The sequence below is a fragment of the Grammomys surdaster genome, unplaced genomic scaffold (assembly GCF_004785775.1).
Source record: "Grammomys surdaster isolate TR1022 unplaced genomic scaffold, NIH_TR_1.0 125953, whole genome shotgun sequence".
NCBI classification, from domain to species: Eukaryota; Metazoa; Chordata; class Mammalia; order Rodentia; family Muridae; genus Grammomys; species Grammomys surdaster.
In genome coordinates this window covers 2331410-2351072 of record NW_021620773.1, presented here as the reverse complement: position 1 = coordinate 2351072, position 19663 = coordinate 2331410, and the positions used below count along the sequence as shown (strand labels likewise).

The 19663-nt window shown below is 45.8% G+C and overlaps 1 protein-coding gene across 3 annotated transcripts in view; it reads right to left on the bottom strand.

Moving 5' to 3' along the window:
• The window catches only part of Brd1 (bromodomain containing 1), a 49733-nt gene that overhangs the window by 8209 nt on the left and 21861 nt on the right, over positions 1–19663 (bottom strand). For 2 of the 3 annotated variants that reach the window (XM_028753658.1, XM_028753659.1), the window contains exons 5-8: positions 19473–19601; positions 18716–19028; positions 12620–12880; positions 6389–6493 (exon numbers count right to left, since the gene is read on the bottom strand). In XM_028753658.1, the coding sequence (XP_028609491.1) occupies positions 6389–6493; positions 12620–12880; positions 18716–19028; positions 19473–19601 (808 nt within the window). Of the gene's footprint in view, positions 1–6388; positions 6887–12619; positions 12881–18715; positions 19029–19472; positions 19602–19663 lie in introns of all 3 variants that reach the window. The other variant, XM_028753657.1, reaches the window with a different exon arrangement.

Sequence of the window (19663 nt, the reverse complement as noted above, 5' to 3'; positions counted from 1 at the left end):
CCCCCAGTCATCACACGTCAGTTTTGGATGTGCTCAGGATGAGGCTCAAACTGTTGGATTGTGTTGTCCGAGCTACAGCAGGTTCTGCTATAGCACCAGGAAGACTGAGGCACCGAGACATCTGCTCGGCACCAGGCTCCTCTCAACTGCTGGCCCAGGACAGATCTCTTCCAAGGGCAGTGTCTGAGTGTCTGTTTAGAGGACGGCTCAGCAGATGGTTCCAATGTGGTCCTCAAGAGCTAGGAGCAAGGTAAGGAGGTGGCGAAGGCTTGGCATTCCAAGAGGCCATTTAGCAGAGCTCCAGTCCAAGTCGAGGTTAAGAGAAAAGGATTAGGATCCAAAGAGTGAGCTACCCAGGCACATTAGTGGTTAACTGAGAACCTGGAAAACAGTGAGAAGCCATTTAGTCTGACTGTACGGGCAGGAACCATCTCCTCCCTCCACAGTCTGTGGCCATGGAAGACACTTCACTTGTTCACCACCAGCACACCACACATTTCATTGAGAATCTCCACACCACAGAATATGAGTAAGAGGTGACACAGGTCCTGGCCTGATGGTCCATTGATGGAAATAAACAGGCAGTGTAAAAAAAAATCTACCAAACAGAGCCAGCTCCAAAAACTATGATAACCATAAAAGCAGTCACGCCATGCTCTGCACGGCCCACATGGCCTGCCTGTCCCGCAGGCATGAGCAAGCTGAGCCCTGTGGGTGGGTGGGCAGTTCTAAAAGAAGTAAGTCCATACTTAATCTAATTTGGAGTCTTGCAGTGCACTGGAGAGCACCAGAGAATTCCCCTAAAAAGTTCAGTGCCAGATGAACCTGGAAAAGAGCAGAAGGTTCTGAACACTCCAAGTCCTCAAACAGCGAAGAACTGCAACTTGAAACAAGAAATCCAGGTGCGCAGAGAGCACCAGAAGGTTCAAGTGGAGGCACAGCCAGCACCGATGGTAGGATGGGCCCATTCAGCCCACGCCTGGCCCACCATGGGCCAGGCAGATGCAGCAGTGGACGCCTCCTGTTCCTGAGGGTCAGATCTTAGTGCTAATAAGGCTCCCGGCTGCTCAGGAGTGCGCTTAGGAATTCATCATGCATCCACTGAAATCTACTGCCATTCTGGAATAAGAAAGCAGAAATCTCCATTTCAGTCAGGATCAAAGGCACTGGGGATCACACATACTAAAGGTCTATAGTTAAGACTCCTTGGGACTCCCTGTTATCACTGAGAACCCAGAAAAGAACTGAGATGTGCAAACACATAACATTTCATGAACTCATGATCAGTAGCACAGGTGACAAATGATCTAGCAGAGCCCGTATGGCTAACTAGGCTACTTGGCAGAAGCCGCAGGAACACAGCAGCAGCTCTGGACAGCACCTACATGGTGAGAGCTTTTTCTACAGTGTCTTGCAGGGTCAATAAACTTTCTGTTGCTGATAAAGCCATCCTGTGCACACAAGTCACTTAGTACTGAGACACTCACTGAGCATTCTCCTATCAGCAGAGCACAGTATACCATGACCAGTTCAGTGACAAAGGACTTTCAGCAAGCTCAAAAACATACCAGTCTTTCACTAAATGTGGCTAAGAAAAGCTAATACTATATTGTTTCATAAACTCCTAAGAATTGAAACAACTTCAGTTTCAATCTACTTCCTGTGGCATATTAAAATTGCTTCATCAAAACCAAGTGTAATTGGATTTTAAAGTGCTATTATCAACTCATCAAAATAAGAGGGCATTGAGAGCATTGTCTATAAAATTACCGAGTGCAAAATAAAAATGAAATTAACTGGGCCTGCTAGTACAGCTCTGTGATTTCAGCTACTTCAGAGGCTGTGGTAAGAGGCTAATGAGTTAAGGCCTTTGTTATAGAAAAGGTTCAAGACCAACTTGTTTCAAATTTTTCTGAAAGGGTCACCAAGCCGGGCGGTGGTGGCACACACCTTTAATCCCAGCACTTGGGGGGCAGAGGCAGGCGGATTTCTGAGTTTGAGGCCAGCCTGGTCTACAGAGTGAGTTCCAAGACAGCCAGGGCTACACAGAGAAACCCTGTCTCGAAAAACCAAACCAAACCAAACCAAACCAAAAAAAAAAAAAAAAGAAAGGGTCACCAAGATGGGTCAATGTAAAGGTACTTGCTGCACAAGTCTAATGCATGCTGGGACCCACAACATAGAGACAATCTTCTGACCCACAAACACACTGTAGCATGCATGCAAACACCACACACACACACACACACACACACACAATTAAAAGGGGCTCCATAGTACACAACAACTTGCCACAAGGTGCCAGAGTCAATCTCATATATATTTGAGAGAGAGAGAGAGAGAGAGAGAGAGAGAGAGAGAGATTGATTGATTGATTTTTGTATATACGTTCATGTTCCCTAGAATCACTATCACATGCAAAAAAAAAAAGAAATAAAATATGAAGAAATTTTTTTGGTAACAAAAAAAAAAAAATCACAATTTATTAACTTTACCAAGAAATGCTCTTCAGGGTGTGTGGTGTTTCAGGCCAGGTAACTCAAACAGAGGACGAAGACGAAGAAGTGTCAACAGTCTGCTGTCACTACCTACTAGGCCAGCCTTACCCTCTCAATTCTCTGGCCTAGACCACCTGGCAAGGTTCCAGGAAACCGAATTCCCTCATCAGCAAGACTTATGTGTTGCTCACTGCTGACATGCAAGCGAGAGAGAACAGCCAACAGTAGAGTGCCTAGGAGGGAATGCAATTTTCCGTACTCTGGCAGTCTGAGTGAGAATGGCCCCCATCCAATCACATATCTGAATGCTTGGTCCCAGTTGGTGGAACTGTTTGGGAACATTTAGAGGTGTGGCCTTGTTGCAGGAATTGTATCGCTGGGAATGGGTTTTCAGGTTCCAAAGCCCAGGCCATTGCGGTAGCATTATCTTTCTCTGACTCACAATTGTGGATCAGATACAAGCTCTCAGCTAAGTCTCCAGCACCATGAGGGTGACGGCCTCTAACTCTATGGAACCATGAGCCATAAATTACATGCTTCCTTTTAAGAGTTACTCTCCACAGCAACAAAAAGGTAACTAAGACAGAAGCTGGCACCAGGGAATATTGGGGTGACGGCCCGACTATGGACTAGAAAGGTGGTTAAACACTGAAAGTGGGGCTTAATGAGTCTTCCTAACAGGAGGCTTGGAAGACAATCCTGAAAGCAGTGTAGACTAGGAAGACCCAGTTCAAGAGGTTTCAGAGGGAAACATTAGCAACTGGGCTAAAGACCATTCTTGTGATATTTTTGCAAAGAATGTGGATGCTTGTCCGGCAGTGGTGGCGCACGCCTTTAGTCCCAGCACTTGGGAGGCAGAGGCAGGTGGATTTCTGAGTTCGAGGCCAGCCTGGTCTACAGAGTGAGTTCCAGGACAGCCGGGACTACACAGAGAAACCCTGTCTCAAAACAAAACAAAACAAAAAAGGAATGTGGACGCTTTTGTCCTTAACCTAAGAATCAGCCGGAGATGGCAGTGCATGCCTTTAATCCCAGCACTTGGGAGGCAGAGACAGGCAGATCCCCAAGTTCCAGGTCAGACAGGTCTACGGACATAGAATAACCAGGATTATAGAGAGAAACCCTGTCTTGGAAAAACAGCAGCAGCAGCCAACAACAACAATAATCAGGCTGATACTAAATTAGAATTGGGGTGGGGGTTTAACTTAATAAACTGTTATATAGTAATTAGTAATCACGCTTATGTGTATCTGCAATGAAAAAGAACAAGTGAGGAAAAAAAGAAAATACAAAATACAGAGTTTAAGGAGAAAAGAAACACCACAAATTGAATGTTGGAGCCGAGGCCTGTGTTGACAGAGGTAGGGAGAGATGAAGTAAAGGCAGTGCTGGCCTGAGGATGAACCTCTGCTCAGCTAACCCTGCAAGAACAGGACTAAGGAGCGGGCTGTTCCTAGAAAGCAACAACAAAGCAAAGCTTAAGCCAATGGAATCCAATCAGGGCCAACCTCCATCCCAAGCTGGCGGCCTAGTCTAGCTCTTCAGCCTGGTGGTTCTGACTTTAGAGTCTTAAAGGATACGGGAATAAAGGAGTTGTGGGATCTTCCTGCTGTTAAGGAAAGCCACTGAAATCAGGTTTGTGGCACGTCAACCCTGCATGGGGAGTCCAAAAGGCTACTGTGTGAGACTGTCACAGTAAAGCCTGAATTGTGTTGGAGACGTCAAGATGTTCAAGTTGCCGAAGTCGTGGGATGTCTACCACGGAGAGCTACAAACACAGCATGGAACCAGTTCATGAGAGAAATGTTTTGCAGTCAGCAAAGCTGGAGGGGAAGAGCCATCTAAGTCCCCTGACATTGGACACAGAGCTATAGGATTGGGAGTTTGCCCTGCTGGGTTAGAGCCTTGCTGTGGTCCTCACTCTGCTCCTTTTCCTTCCTTTTGGAATGTTAATGTATTTTCTGTATGTTGGAAGCATGTGATTTGTTTTTTGTTTTTTAATTTTGATTTTGATTTTATAAGAAGTTAAAACTAGGAGTCTCAGAAGATTTTGAACTTTTAAACTGTTGAAATTATGAGACTGTGGGGACTTTTGAAGTTAAATACACCTTGCATTGTGATATGGCCACACGCCTACAGGGGCCCAAGGAATGGAACGTAGTGCTTTGGGTGAAGCTGTCCCATGTATATTTGAATGTTTGTCTCCAATTAGTGTAACTGTTGGAAAGATTAGGAGATATGATCTTATTGGAAGAGGTATGTCACCATTTTCAAGGTTTCAAAACCCAAGCCATTTCCAGTTAGCATCCTCTCCTGCTTGCATGATCTCTCTCCTCTCTCTCTCACCCCAAGCTTACAGACCAGATGTAGGCTCTCGGCTAACTCTTCAGCACCATGCCTGCAGGAATGCCTGACATGCTCCCTGCCATGATGGGGATGGACTCTAACCCTCAAGAACCATGAGCCAAGGGGCTGGAGAGGTCCTGAGTTCAATTCCCAGTAACCACATGGTGGCTCACAACCATCTGTAATGGGATTCGATGTCCTCTTCTGGTGTTTCTAAAGACAGCTACAGTGTACTCATATACAGAAAATAAATAATTCTTTAAAAAAAAAAAAAAGAACCATAAACCACAAATTCAATCATCTCTAAGTTGCCTTTGTCATGGTGTCTCTTCACAGAAAGAGAAAAGTAACTAAGATACTAATCTGGGTATCTAGGACCAAAAAAGTGCAAACCTGCCTCACACAGAAAGCAGATGTTGGACATCACATCTGACGCTGGCAATCATCACTTATGAACACCAGCACCCTTCCCCACTGTGCTCTAGGGTCAGACAGGAGGGAGGCTGTGAGAAAGCCAAGCCAGTGCTTTTCACTCACAGCACAGGGAACTTCCATGGAGGTGCTAAATTAAAGGTAGGCACATGTAGCAAAATCTTAGAAAATAAAACACATTTCAAGTTAAGAGTGGGCCTAGGTGACGGCTCGGTGGGAATTCACGTGCCACCAAGCCGATGACCTGAGTTTAACCCTGGAGTGAAAGGAGACAGTCAGCTCCCGTCCTCTGAAGATTTATTCCTCAACCCCAACTCCACATGTATGCACACTGTAGCACTCAACCAGACGAACTTAGTTTGTTTTTGAAGACAGGGTTTCTCTGTATGCAGCCCTGGCTGTTTTGGAACTTACTCTGTATAACATGCTGGCCTCAAACTCATAGAGCTTGCCTGCCTGTGCCTCCGAGGGATTATAGAATTAAAGGCGTGAGCTACCACTACTCGGCAAACTTGGCATTTAAAAAAAAAAAAAGAAAAAGACTACCTCCATTGAAAAGAAAAAAGCTGACCAGTAAAGAAGAAACGTTTTGAGTAGGATTTTACCAGGCATTAGTAGTACAAGTACCTTGACATGGACTTACCAGTCAAGTGCACATGTACTAAAACAAGACACAAAAACATTAAGCCAATTATGAAGTGTTACAAGTAATGTGATGACAAAATATTTTCAGAGAGTTCAGGAAAGAGCAGCCTTCAGTAAAGAAAGGTTCAGGTTCAAATTGATGGCTCTGAGAACTGCTCTTTGGAGACACCTAGTGCCAGGGGTGGCCATTTACAGGGCCCAGTTTACACACATACATGCACACAACAGTCAAGGTACTCAAGCAAACCACTCAAAGTCAATGTGAGAAAACCACAGAGAAGGGGGGGGGGAGGGCAGCCATGCCCACTGCTGTATGGCCAGCTGCTGGACTGATGAGAGGATGAATGGCCACTGCCTAAAGCTGACAGTTTACAGCTTTAGAACTGAGAGGATGCTGCAAAAGCAAAAGCTCAGCACCACAGTTTTATAGAACGAGATCCCGGGAGAGAGCTGCCCCTGACATTTACCTGTATCCAGGCGCTTTCCCGGGGACTCCTCCTCCACTTCGGAGTCTCCACATGTGCTCCTCGACCTTTTCCTTGGCTGCAGTAGAGTCTCCAACCTCGGAAGGACTACAGACAAAAAGGTTTTGGTCCCTAGCTGAGGAGAAGTTGGCTGGGTTTCAGTGTTCTTGGCAGACTTTGGGGGGCTTACACTTTTCGATTTGCAGAAGAGAACAGAAGTGCGTCTGTTTACATCGCTTGATGGCTCCGCCACTGCGGAGGCCGCCGCCGCCGGCACATCGCCACTACTGGCGAGGGTGGGCTCTGGAGGGTGTCCGCTTACCAGTGCGCTCTGAGTGCAAGTGCTATGTGATTCATTATCAAATGTGACTCTTTTGAATAGTTTACTCTGCTCGGGGTTGAGTTCTACTGGTTTGAGGGTTGGTGGTTCTGAATTAGTCTCCGAGTTTGAAGGAAGAGGTAATGCATCTGATGGTTCAAGTTTAGGGGGAGATTTATCTCCTGAAAAAATTATAAATAAAGTGATTTTGAAAACTGAAGATTATAAAATCTATTATAAAACTTATATAAATGTGAAGTCCACCAAAACACTAATTCAATTAAGGAAACAGCGTCACACACAATGGTCTGCTGAGCAGTATGCAGCCTGGGGCCGTCAGGTAACACTGTGTTTCCCTAACAAAAGATTTCGGGCCTGGTGTCCTAAGCCCAGGTGCACAGTTACTTTCTGGAAAAAACTGTGAAAGAGCATTTAACACACAGCAATATTAAAAATCTCATCTGAGCTCAGGACAATCTCTGCATCAATATTTACTTACCTTGAGGAAAGTGAAACAATCACAGAACTAAGGGAGCCTTAAAGGTTCCCACAGCAGTTTATGCTGCACCACCAAGTGACAGAAGAGAAGGAAAACAAATACTGAACTGTCTAACCAGGGCTCTCTAAGCCAAGGCAGACCATGGGAGTGGGAGTGGCTGGGGAGACTGATGTAACGGAGGCAGACCAGTGAGCTCCTCCACTCTGCCCTCCTAGCTTTACAAATAAAATAAACCCCAAAATTATTTCAACCTCTTTAGGAAGGTATTTACAAATTGCCAACACGGGAGCTGAAGAGCTGGCTGAGTGGTTAAGAGCACTTGCTGCTCCCATAAGGACATAGGTTCAGTTCCCAGCACCCACATGGCAGTCAGCAACTCTCCTATAACGCCAGCTCCAAGAAATCCAACGCCCTCTCCTGGCCTCTGTGACACAAGACATGTGCACTTGGCACACTTAACATAGAGGCAAAACACTCATACAATACAATACAATAAAAATGAAATCAATATGGACCTGACACCTTAAATCATTAAATTCAACTCCAGGAAGAAGTTTCTTCCTGTCGTCACACAACAAGCTCAAGCAAGAGAACAGCAGTAAAGCCCATTGTGTAAGATAACCCACCCCTGCCGGGCTAAACTGCTAAGAGTTCTTTCTGAGATTCTCACTAAGGGCATATGATAAAAAATTCTAGAGCGCCAATTTCAATATTCCAAAGTAGCATGCATATGTTATCACTAGGTATGGTTTCTATTTAGTTCAAACTACAAATTTCCCATAAAACATTTACACTTGTGTCACAATACACTCAAAAGTCATTGTGAAAATAAAAGGCTACACAACTTAAAAACCTCACGTATGTCTGGGGTCACTTGATTAACTCAGAACAAAGGTTCTATGCCAAGAGTTCTCCTTGGGACCTCCACTTAGCAACAGGAGATTGGAAACAGCCACTCTGGCAAGTCAGGTGGCTTTGGGCTAACTGTGTGCATGTGGAACCTGTCAGAGACAACTACACTACCAAGTGGTGGAGACACAACCTCAACACACAGCCTGTTAAGAGATCTTTGGTTGAAAAGCTTTACCCAAGAGATAAGGAGTGCACAAACTCATGCCACAGGAACCAAAACTTCTGTATGTGGAGATTAAACTTCCAAAATGGAAATACTGAATCTTGAATCACTGACATGTTGGATATGACAAAATTCTTCCTGCCTGCTTGGGTTAGGTTCATTAACAGCTTTAGAAGGACAGTATTATTTGCAAAGCACACAGAGACACTGAGAAGATGGGATTAGGGACAGTGCAGAGTCACGCATGGCATTCTTGGTACACATAAACATGAAAACAGACATCACCGGGTGGAATGACAGGCTGGTGGTGGAGCATACAGCTGGGCGGGCAACCACTCTCAGGCCCGCTTACACTGCATGCTTCAGTATGCCTCCTGCCTCCTCCTCCTCCAGGTTTGGAACCTCTCACCTGAGTCCAAGCAGCTTATCCTAACTGAGGCTTCCAAAATGCCCAAGTCAGTTCCTATGGCCTCTGGGCAGCTCCAAGCAATACAAGACCACCAGAGAATGACACCAGAGGCCTCCTGCCCAGGGCTCCAGGCACTGTAGATCTCCCATCTCTTTATGTCTAAGAGGTACCAAAGACCCATTTTCTGCCTCCTGCTTAACTTTCAGATTCAGTCACTTCTGCTAAGACTAGTGAACATGCCTGACCCTTCCCAGAAGGCCTCTACCACATTCCATTCTCTGCAACCACTGTCTAATCAAAAGCTGCCTGTCCACGAGGGACTGCATGGCCAGGCCACTAATCTATGGTCCCCTCTGCACTCAAGCCACGTATTCTCCCTGCTCTGTGGCAACCCCTGAGGAGGAGCCCAGGTTGCCAACCACTGCCACATAGTGCCCTGGCATATACTCCTGGGTGTTACAAACACAATTACACTGGATACAGAAGGCTTTGTACAGGCCCAAGGGAAGCACCATCTCCAGTAGCCATAGGCCTACAAAGACCACTAAAATTCTGTGCTCCTCAGTCTCCTCACCACACCGAGATCTAGCAACATCTGAGGCAGTCAGGTTCCTTGATGAGTGAGTGAACTCTCACTCCAGAACACTGGGCATTGCCACTGAGAGGCTAACACTCTTATCTGGTCCCTCAGGCAGAAAGAAATCTTACTGGCAGTTAATATACAAATGTAAAACATTTTCATTTTCAAAATCTCACTGTCTGCTAACAGCTAAACATTACTTAAACTGCATGTTATGTTAACTTAAACATGAATATGAATGCCAGTAATCAAAAACTCCCAACCAGATTTTACAACCCAGAGCAGCAAGGCAAAGCTGCTCATCCTTTTCACATGTGGATCACACGACACCTACTCAGGACCAGCTACCCCATTTGACCATGTTCTCTACACACAAGGGCACCAAGCCAAATGAATGCTTCTACTAAAACCACAAGTACCTCTGGACAGCACAGCAGAGTGTGGAGACATTCAACAGCTAGAAACTGCACTGTCCCTAGTAGCAATCCACTCACACTCCCTTCTGCTGCCAGCCCTGAAGGCACTGCACTCAGTGCCGAGTTTTAACATGGGGTGCACAAAGCAGAAACAGCACATAGCTGCTGCAGAGACACTGATGTCCCACTGGCAGTGCTGATCTGGCCCAGAGTCTTTGGCAAGAGAGACACACATCCCATAACCTACCCACAATCACCAGCATATAGACGCTAGGCTCCCCAAAGCTCCTAGTTAAAAATGAATGACTAGAAAGGTCTAAGAGCCCAAGCTTGTTCCACAGGTTTATCACAGTCCCATTCCATGTGTCCCTCAGACTTCAAGTGACTGAACTCTTCAACCTTAAGGTCAGCATGGAAGGCCTCCTTGACAAACAGACTTCCCCTTGCACAAGCAAGCCAGGGCATGTCCACTGTCCAAGACAGCTAGGACTCATTTTGTTCCTCAGATGTTAGCATTTGGGGGATGTTTCCTCTAATGTAAACACCCTAAATGTTACAATACACAAAAATGTTGCTTAATTACAATTTAAGTGAAACTGCTTATTTTATACTAAGATACGCCTTCCTAATGTGAAATATCTATGATAATTCTCAAAAAACTAACAGAATTTTTTAATTGGTCATATAAGGTCTCAGGGCCCTAGCTGGTCTGAACTTGCTCTATAGATCAGGCTGGCCTCTAAACTCATGAGTTCTTATCTGCCTCTGCCCCTCTGCCCCTGCCTCTGCGATGTGTGACTGCACCCAACCCAAACATCCTCTTTGGGAAGAATACGCTGAACTGTGTAATGTCTTAAGTTTGGGGTTCTGTCCCAACATGCATATAGCAGTTTAACAGTTCTGTTTCTATTGTTCAAACCAGAATTTAAGTACTCCCCTGTTGCCTGTCTGGAATTCACTCTCTTTAAGGGGCCCTAAATTCCACATTCACAGCTCTGCCTCAGAACAAACTGACAGACTATTTCCCTCTCTATTCATCTTTCCTCTCAGCTAAAAGGAAAATTCCCCTTTCCTGCATTTTAAACACTGTCAGCTCTACGCATCTGTCTCAGGTCACACAATACACTTCCTTCTAAGTGGCCACAGCAGTACAAAGCACCAGATCTGGGCTTTGACACTCAGCCCTGTAAAACCAGACTGGTGAGGGAATGTGGGGGAGGAGGGGACAGATTCTGCACCCCTGCACACAGCCATGAAGTTAGAGGTCAGGTTTCTTTCAAGAGCAAGCTACTGCATTATCAGTGAGCTGTCCTGCCTAAACCTCCCCAGTGTACAGATCACTCACTGGATGGCTGGACCAAGGGTCCTAGCCAGTTCTAACAGTGGAAAGAGGAGCCTATAAAGGGCTCCATATAGAACCAGGCAATGGCACTATACAGGACTCACCACAGAATGCAAATAACAGTGTCCTGGATGCATCTGTTTGTCAAAGGTCCCATGAACAAATGTTCCTTAAAGAAAGCAGAGACCCCAACAGACTGCCATATGCAGATCACTAGGCTTTTAGAAAATGAGGAGAAAATGTGCCACACACTGAAGAATGAAACCTTTACTGTGTGGACCAAACAAACGTGTAACCTAATGACAAGGCAAAGGGTGTCTGTGAAATTTACAAGTAGACACACTGGAAAGATGTAAGGCCAGGAGAACTCAGTAGTGTTAGCCCTAGCTTCTGCTGGTTTCCTAGCATAACCATATAAGAGAAGCAACCAGAGAAAGGGAATATGGGCTACAAGATTGTCATCAACTGTTAAAATTGTAAGACTAAATTTAACACGGCACAAGCATACTGAAACCATGTCATTCTGAGGACTAGATCAAAGCCACATCTAGGAACACACACAGGCATACAGATCAAAATGCAAGCTATAGTGACATCTGTCCTGTGTTAATGTTTTCATAGCCTTATTCAGATGGAGGAGAAAAAATATACTGCTAACAACAGTGACAGAGGTAGGTCTTATTTTTCTTTCCATTTCATGGAGCTGAAATGAGGTTACGGTAAAGCAAGTGGATTAAAGAGTGCTATGCTTTTCCAAACCTGCCACAATTAGATGTACCACACACAAAGGTCTCCACACAATGACCTGCTCATCAGGCGTGGATCCCCCTGGGCAGACAGCCTCTTCTGTACTTCCTCCCTTCTTCTCCATCCTAACATCTCAGCTATCCAGGTCTTTCCCCAGATGTCACTCACTGCTGCCAGAATAAGACAATGTCCACTGAAGGTGACCCACAGGAAAGGCTTGAGGTGGAGGAAGAGTCTGGGAACAGGCCAGTGCTAAGAAGCACTTCAGCCTCCTTCCCACCCTTCATAGCCCAGGGCTGGGTTGTACTCTAGCAATAATTATTCCTTTCAAAAAGCTGTCATAACGCCAGCAGGTTATGCTTAGGGGTAGAGGTGCTTACAAGTCCTGACCACCTAAGCTTGATCCTCAGGTGCTATAAAATGCCAGGAAAACCAACTCGAACTACCTACATGCACAAAGTAAAAACAATTTCAGGATGTCTAATCATGTAATATTCCGCCTCAATTCACAAAATATAACTAGGATATTTCTTATTCCCCCATAAAAGCCACCTTCAACAGAGTATCAGATCTAAACTGTCCCTTGTAAAGTCTTTCAGGCTTAAGTTAAAAGAAAACCTCATTCCATGCCTTTAAGCTTGTAAACTAAGTGCCAAAATACAGCACAGACAGTACACACCAAAACATCCTTTCAAAGGGCATTAAAAACCTAATAGGAATATCCAGTGACCAAGAGTGCTGTGACCCTCAAAACTTACAAGCTCATAATTACTACAGAACATTATTTAAGCCTGTCAAGAGACACCCATGTCCGTGAGGTATGGCCCTCCCGCCCTGTCAGGCTTACCTTCCTCCCCTGTGTCTGGCGCCAGTGGAGCAGCATCGTCTTCAAAGCCTCCTGTGCCTGCCCCTATGGATGGGGACTGGTTGTGCTGCTGGCTCAGCTTGTTTCGGAGAAGAGCAATCTCTTTTTTGAGCAGCTTTGCCCGTTTACTCCGTGAGCCGCTGGACTTCATGGAGCAGGTCAGGTCCAACTTGTCTAGCAGTTCTCTCAGCTGCTCCTCCAAACTCATGTGGGCCCTGTTGGCTGGGTCCAGCAACCTGTCCACTGAACCAAAGAACATGCATCATTAGCCGCCTAATCCTTGGGCACCTCGAAGAACACATTGCTCCTATTCTTTAGCCTGCCCATGGCCAAAACGGCAAGCTTTACCATTTATTTAATTTTTGTTTGGTTGTTTGTTTTTGAGACAGTGTTTCTCTGGGTAAGCCTGGCTGTCCTGGAACTCATTTTGTAACTAACAGGCTGACCTTAAACTCAGAGATCCGCCCGCCCCTGCCTCCCAAGTGTTCCGATTTTACCATCTGACGCCATACATAGTCTCCTCTACCCTGATTCTGAACCCATGACAAGGCTGTTGCCACAAGGAGGAAAAAAAAGACACTCAGTCAGTAGAACACAGAGACTAGTGTAGTCACAGCAGAGGGGATACAGGTAACTTGTGGCCTCTCCTGACACAGGACCCAACTCAGTCCTGCTGTGCAAAAAGTGAGCGGCACAAAGGTCACCGGAAATGGACAAGAGCATCACCAGACACAAGACGGACTGCCAACAGACCCAGTGTGCAAGTGTGTCCACGTGGACTGTTTCTACATCACGAACATCATCCTAGCCCACGTACTTGCACACATACACCACTGTGTTCAAGGACACCAGGCTGCAGAGGTCTCCCCTGATTCTACCAACATTAACTACAGAACTTAAATTAGTGAAACAGCCAAAGAAATTCTTTAATGTTTGTGAAGATAAAACCAAAGGAGGCATAGCATAAAGGAGACCTGCTCAGACCTGCCAACTGGCCCACGAGAATCACAAGTGCCCTGTCTAAGGAACAGCACTGGGACACCAACAAACATTCCCCAACTGGCTAACTCAAGGCTTATTATAGTCACACTATTCCTTTCCTTTTTTTTTTTTTGGTTTTTCGAGACAGGGTTTGTCTGTGTAGCCCTGGCTGTCCTGGAACTCATTCTGTAGACCAGGCTGGCCTCAAACTCTCGAACTCAGAAATCCACCTGCCTCTGCCTCCCAAGTGCTGGGATTAAAGGCGTGCAACACCACCGCCCAGCCCTAACAAAATCTTAAAAGTTAACACCTCAAATGAATTCAGGTAAGCAAAATTCTTTTAAGCACCAAAAATAAATAAAAAAAAATAATCAACAACAAAAAATAGCCCTCAACTTTTCAAGGCTTGAGTCTTTGTTCTTTGCTTGCTGAGACAGGGTCTCACATAAAGCCCAACCTTCTGAGTGCCAGACCTGCGTGCCCTGCTTGTCTTTTTTTTTTTTTTTTTTCAACAGGATCAGTATTGTGGTTTTGTATACGCTCAGTTTAGGGAGTGGCACTGTTGGGAGGTATGGCCTTGTTTGAATAGGTGTGGCCTTGTGGTTCTGTGGCTCCTAAATGCAGGGTGCCGGCATTTTGCTGGCAGCCTTCAGATGAAGAGGTAGAACTCTCAGCTCCCCCTGCACCATGCCTGCCTGGATGCTGCCATGTTTCCACCTTGACGATAATGGAGTGAACTTCAGAACCTGTAAGCCAGCCTCAATTAAATGTTGTCCTTATGAGTTGTCTTGGTCATAGTGTCTGTTCACAGCAGTAAAATCCTAACTAAGACAGATGTTACCAGCAACTGGGGTATTGCCATGATAAGCCTGACCATGTTTTTGCTTGGAAGAATGTGGATTTGGGGACCTTGGATTTGGAAAGCCATGGAATGTTTTAAGTGGGGCTTAATGAGCTATCCTAGTGAGAATATGAAGACTTTGTTACTGTGAGTGACTTGAACTGTGTAGATCCGACCCTAGAGGGTTCAGTGGAGAATTTCAGTATGTGGCCTAGAGACTGTTTTGTGGTATTTTGGTGAAGAATATGGCAACTTTTTGCCCTTGTCTGAAGAGTCTGCCTGAGGCTAAGGTGCAGAGACTCAGATTAATTGCACTGACAAAGGAAGTCTCAGAGACGCCCATCATAGACTTTGTTCTCTGGTTAAGTCTCCGGAAGAGCGATCTGAATAAGCATAGTAAGGTTAGAAAGGAAACTGGGAAGCGAAAAGAAGCGGAATCCGGTTCAAGGATATTAAAGGAATTAAGGGAGTGGTGACCACGGGGTAAGATTCTACGCAGCTTTATTTGAATCCAGACACTGTAGAACAAGTCTTTAATCCCAGGAGGCAAAGGTAAGCAGATCTCTCAATTCAAGACCAGCCAAGGACAGAGCCAGTTGTAAGTGAAGAAAAGCTTAAATCCAGACTTGGAGGTATGCACCTTTAACCCCAGGAGTCAGGAATGCATATCTCTGAGTTCAAGGTTAATCTATAGAGCAAGATCAAGGACAGCCAAGCTCAGGCAGTGAAGGAGTTAGAAAACAGGAAGCTGGTGATGATGCAATAATAGAACTAGGGGCCATGTTCCAGCTCCTGCAAGCAGCAGAACTCGCAGCTCTGGCCATGTGTCTCTGGCTTTAGAGTCAAGAGAAGAAAGAGACTACTGGGACAATGGATGCTGGTTAGCTGGAGCTAAGAAATTAGTGGTGATTAAGAAGAGACCAGCAAGCCAAGCAGTGGTAGCACATGCCTTTAATCCCAGCACTTGGGAGGCAGAGGCAGGTGGATTTCTGAGTTCGAGGCCAGCCTAGTCTACAGAGTGAGTTAAAGGACAGCCTGAGCTATATACAGAGAAACCCTGTCTTGAAAAACCAACAAAAAAAACCAAAGAAGAAAAAAGAGACCAGCAGAGCTGGAGAGATGGCTCAGGGGTTAGGAGCACTGACTACTCTTCCAGAGGTCCTGAGTTCAATTCCTGGCAACCACACGGTGGCTCACAACCATCTGTAACAGAGACCCAATACTTTGGTGTGTCTGAAGACAGCTATATAGTGTACTCATATATAATAAAATAAATCTTTTATAAAAAAAAAAAAGACCATCATCACTGAGGTGAAATCTTCTGGAAAGTGTTTCCTTCGAGCACAAAGAAGCTGTGTTCCAGAGATAGTCAAGGTTGTACCTGGTGCTGGAGCTGTACTTGGTAATGTGTAAGAATCACCCAGGTGGTACAGGTTTTGAAGGCATGAAGGGGTCATGAAGAGCAGCTGAGGGTCTGCACTGTGAGGTCATGGAAGGCCACTGGTGAAGGTGCAGCCTCAGTTGCAGTAGATGGCCCAGGACTGAAGGGGTCATGCAAATGAGCTGAGGCTTGGCACCATGAAGAGAGCCTATGAGAGGTTATTGGTGAAACTTATGAGAGGCTATTGGTGAAGCCTAGTTGCGGCAGAAGACCCCAGTATATTTGAGATGCCAGTACCATGGGATGATCACCAAGAACAGCAGTGGTACTGGAATGGATCAACCTGAGCTTAGAGTGCTAAAGAGGGCAGAGCTGGAGAAGTGACGCCAGCCCTTTGGAGGAGCCCAGAAGATCATGTGTGGATCCCAGACATTAAAACAAAAAGCTATAAATATATAAATATATAGAAGTTGCCTTGGAGACTCCAAGACGTTTGAGATACCAGAGCTGTTGGCTATCTGCTGGGGAAAGCTGCTACCAGGGAGTGGAATCAGCCCAGAAGTCTGTTGCAGTCAAAGATGAAAAAGGAGTTGGACATCTGAAGGCTGCCTTGACAGAGATGCAGAGTTTGGAGCTTGCCCAGCTGGTTTCCTGTCTTGCTTTGAGGATTACAGTTAAATGACTGGATGAATCTCAGAAGAGACTCTGAACTTTGGACTTTTAACATTGTTGAGACTGCTACAGACTATGGGGGCTTTTGAAGTTGGACTAAATGTATTTTGCATTATGCTATGCTTAGGGATGCCCCCCCCCATAGACTTATGTTTGAACAAGCCTATAGTGGTCAGGCATTGGAATGTGATTTGTACAGCTCAGCTCAGGGAGTGGCACTAATGGGAGGTGTGGCCTTGTGGGTGTGGGCTCCTAGCTGCCTGGGAGCCAGTATTCTCCTAGCAGCCTTCAGATGAAGATGTAGAAATTCTTAGCTTCTGCACTATGCCTGTCTGGATGTTGCCATGTTCCCACCTTGATGGACTGAACTTTGAAACCTGTATGCCAGCCCCAATTAAATGTTGTCCTTGATCATGGTGTCTGTTCACAGCAGCAAAAACCTAACTAAGATAAGTATCTTCATTATTGTAGACTCAAGACAGTGGCAGAGGTACCCAGGGCTCACCCTGCCACAGATCACCCATTCCACTCCAACTACTGAGTTAATAAATAAATTTGTACTTTTCATTATTACTTTCCTCTATTTAGCAATGGCAAAGTCAGTTTCCTGGAAGCATCAACTTTGAGGCCTCTAAGCTCTGTCCATCCACAGGGCATGAGAATCAGAAGCTGTGGGATCAAAGACTCCCATATGTCATTGGGCAGCCATTACCATCCATAGCCACAACAGATGCGGCTGGAACACTACCCTTGCCTCTCACACAGGCTGGAGAAAAGAACAGGGACTGAGAGTCACTCTGTAATCCTATCAAGCTCAGCTCCTGCTAGGGGGAACATCTCAGCACAAGATGGCTCCTGTCTAGCCACACTGGACCTATCTAGGGTTGCAGAAATATGTCACCTGTATGTGTGCATGGATATCTATTTTTCAAAACAGGGTCTCATGTAATCCAGGCCAGCCTTAATTCACTATGTAGCCAGTATGACCTTTAAATTCTAATCTTTGTATTAACATGCCCAGTTTATGCTGTGTTGACATTAAACTCAAGGCTTTGTGCATGAACACTCTGGCCTGCTTGTGTTTACTTCCTAATTACACTTTTGGGATCAGTTTTAGTTTTTAGGCAGGGTCTCAGGGTGTAACTCACACTAGCCTGGAAATCACTATAGTCTAGACTGGCCTTGAATTTGTGGCAAACTTCCTGTCTTACCTTCCTGTATGCCCTGCAGATGCCTGGGTACTAAACAGAAAGATTCTCTGGGCCAGACACACAGGAGGCCAGAAGTGAGGGAGCATTCGAGGGCCTTGACCTCACTAAGCCACAAATATAACCCAATGGGAAAGCAAAGGCAAAGAGTCAGGACACAGTAACCAGCTAGCTGGTCATCCAGGAGAAGGAAAAGTACAGTTGCACCATTTTCCTGGACAGCCAATAGCAGGAGAAAAAAATAGGTCAAAACAGGAAGCTATGTTTTCTTGGGGTTTTGGTAGCAATTGTGAATACAAGCAAACGTCGTGCTCCGAGGCACGTTCACCTACGGTAGACACTCATCTATCGAATAAACCATGAAGGGGCAAGACGTTTACAAGAACTGATTGGAGGCCAGATGTGGTGGTGTACATCTTTAACCACAGCACTCAGGAGGCAGAAGCAGGTGGGCTTCTGTCAATTCCAAGCCAGCCTGATCCATATATTGAGTTCCAGACCAGCCAAGGCTACCCATTGAGACCTTGTCTCCAAAAACAGCACTTGGAGGAAATTAATGAATACCACAACAGCATGTGCCTGGTGGGGCCCGGGTACAAGCTCGTCCTGGAGGAAACAGGGGAAAGCTGAGCCCTCTATAAACACCTGCAAGCATCCCAGAGAGAGGATCAGAGGCACAGCCAATCTTAGCTTCTGCTTTTGTTTCTCAGCTGAAACACGACGACTAATAACTGCCTTCTCACTGCAAGACCCCCTCAGAAGCAAGATCAGACCCTTCAGGTATGAATCCTCAACTATGGTGTCTTCACGGCCTTCATCACCTAGACATCTGTTTATCAAAGTGGGTATGAGAAAATGTGGCAAGGCCCAAGTGAGATGCGCTGCGGACCCGACGCACGTGCACCTCAGGAGCACTCCTGCTGCCCGCATGCTGGAATCTTAGTGAGTGCAGTCAGAGAAAAAGCATCCGCCGTCCTCCTGGTTACAGTTCTTACCCTCTTCCCAGGAGAAGGGCCGCCGAGGGGCTGCGATGGGTCGCTCAGGCAGGTGCATTCCCGAGGCCTCTTCCAGGCCGATGCTATCCACCTCTCGCCGGGCCTGCCTCAGGACAACACCTCCCTGATCCCGCAGCCTCACTGCAGCTCTATAAAACACGGTGTCCTTGGCATTGTACTTCATGCAGTTATCTACAATGAGATTAAAATCCTCCTCAAACGCATGGAGATTTTTATACCCTTGAGCTTCTAGCCGTTTCCTCATTGTGGAAAAGTCCATGGGGTGTTTAATGTGGTCCAAATAATCTGGTACCTAATTTTAGGAAGGAAAATAAACATTTACAAACCAAAGAAAAATCAAAACTTACTTCATGCTTTCTATAAAATTAATCACACCTGAAACATCCCCCCAAGACTAATTTCACATAACAACACTAAGCCAATACAAACTAAGCCCAATCACTGCAGGGGCCCTCACAACCTACGTCCTTTAACTAAAAGTACATCAGAGTGCTGGGGCACCAGCAGGGCTAGCACCAATAGCTAAGTTCTAAGTAAAACATTTCACCTAGGCACTTTGAATGCTTTACAATGAGACACAATCTTTTAAAATTAAAATCCTATTCACTAAACATTCATTAAATAATGAGAATTAAGAATGCGGGTAACCTGTTCTCCCCAGTTCCACACTTCCTAACCAAGCAGCAGTATAGATGCAATCACATGAGACAGAACAGTGAGCCACAGTGACACGCACCTCCTTGAGACTCACGGGCTGGGCGAAGATCTTTGCAGGGTCCTTCTCCTGTAGCTGCTCCAGGACTGAGCGTAGCAGCACAGTCAGCGGTGTCAGCCGGAGCTCCATAGCCATCTGCTCCACCTTCACCTGGCAACAACAGCACACACTGTCTCTAGAGAACTGTAGGGACACCCCTCTTGGAGATCATG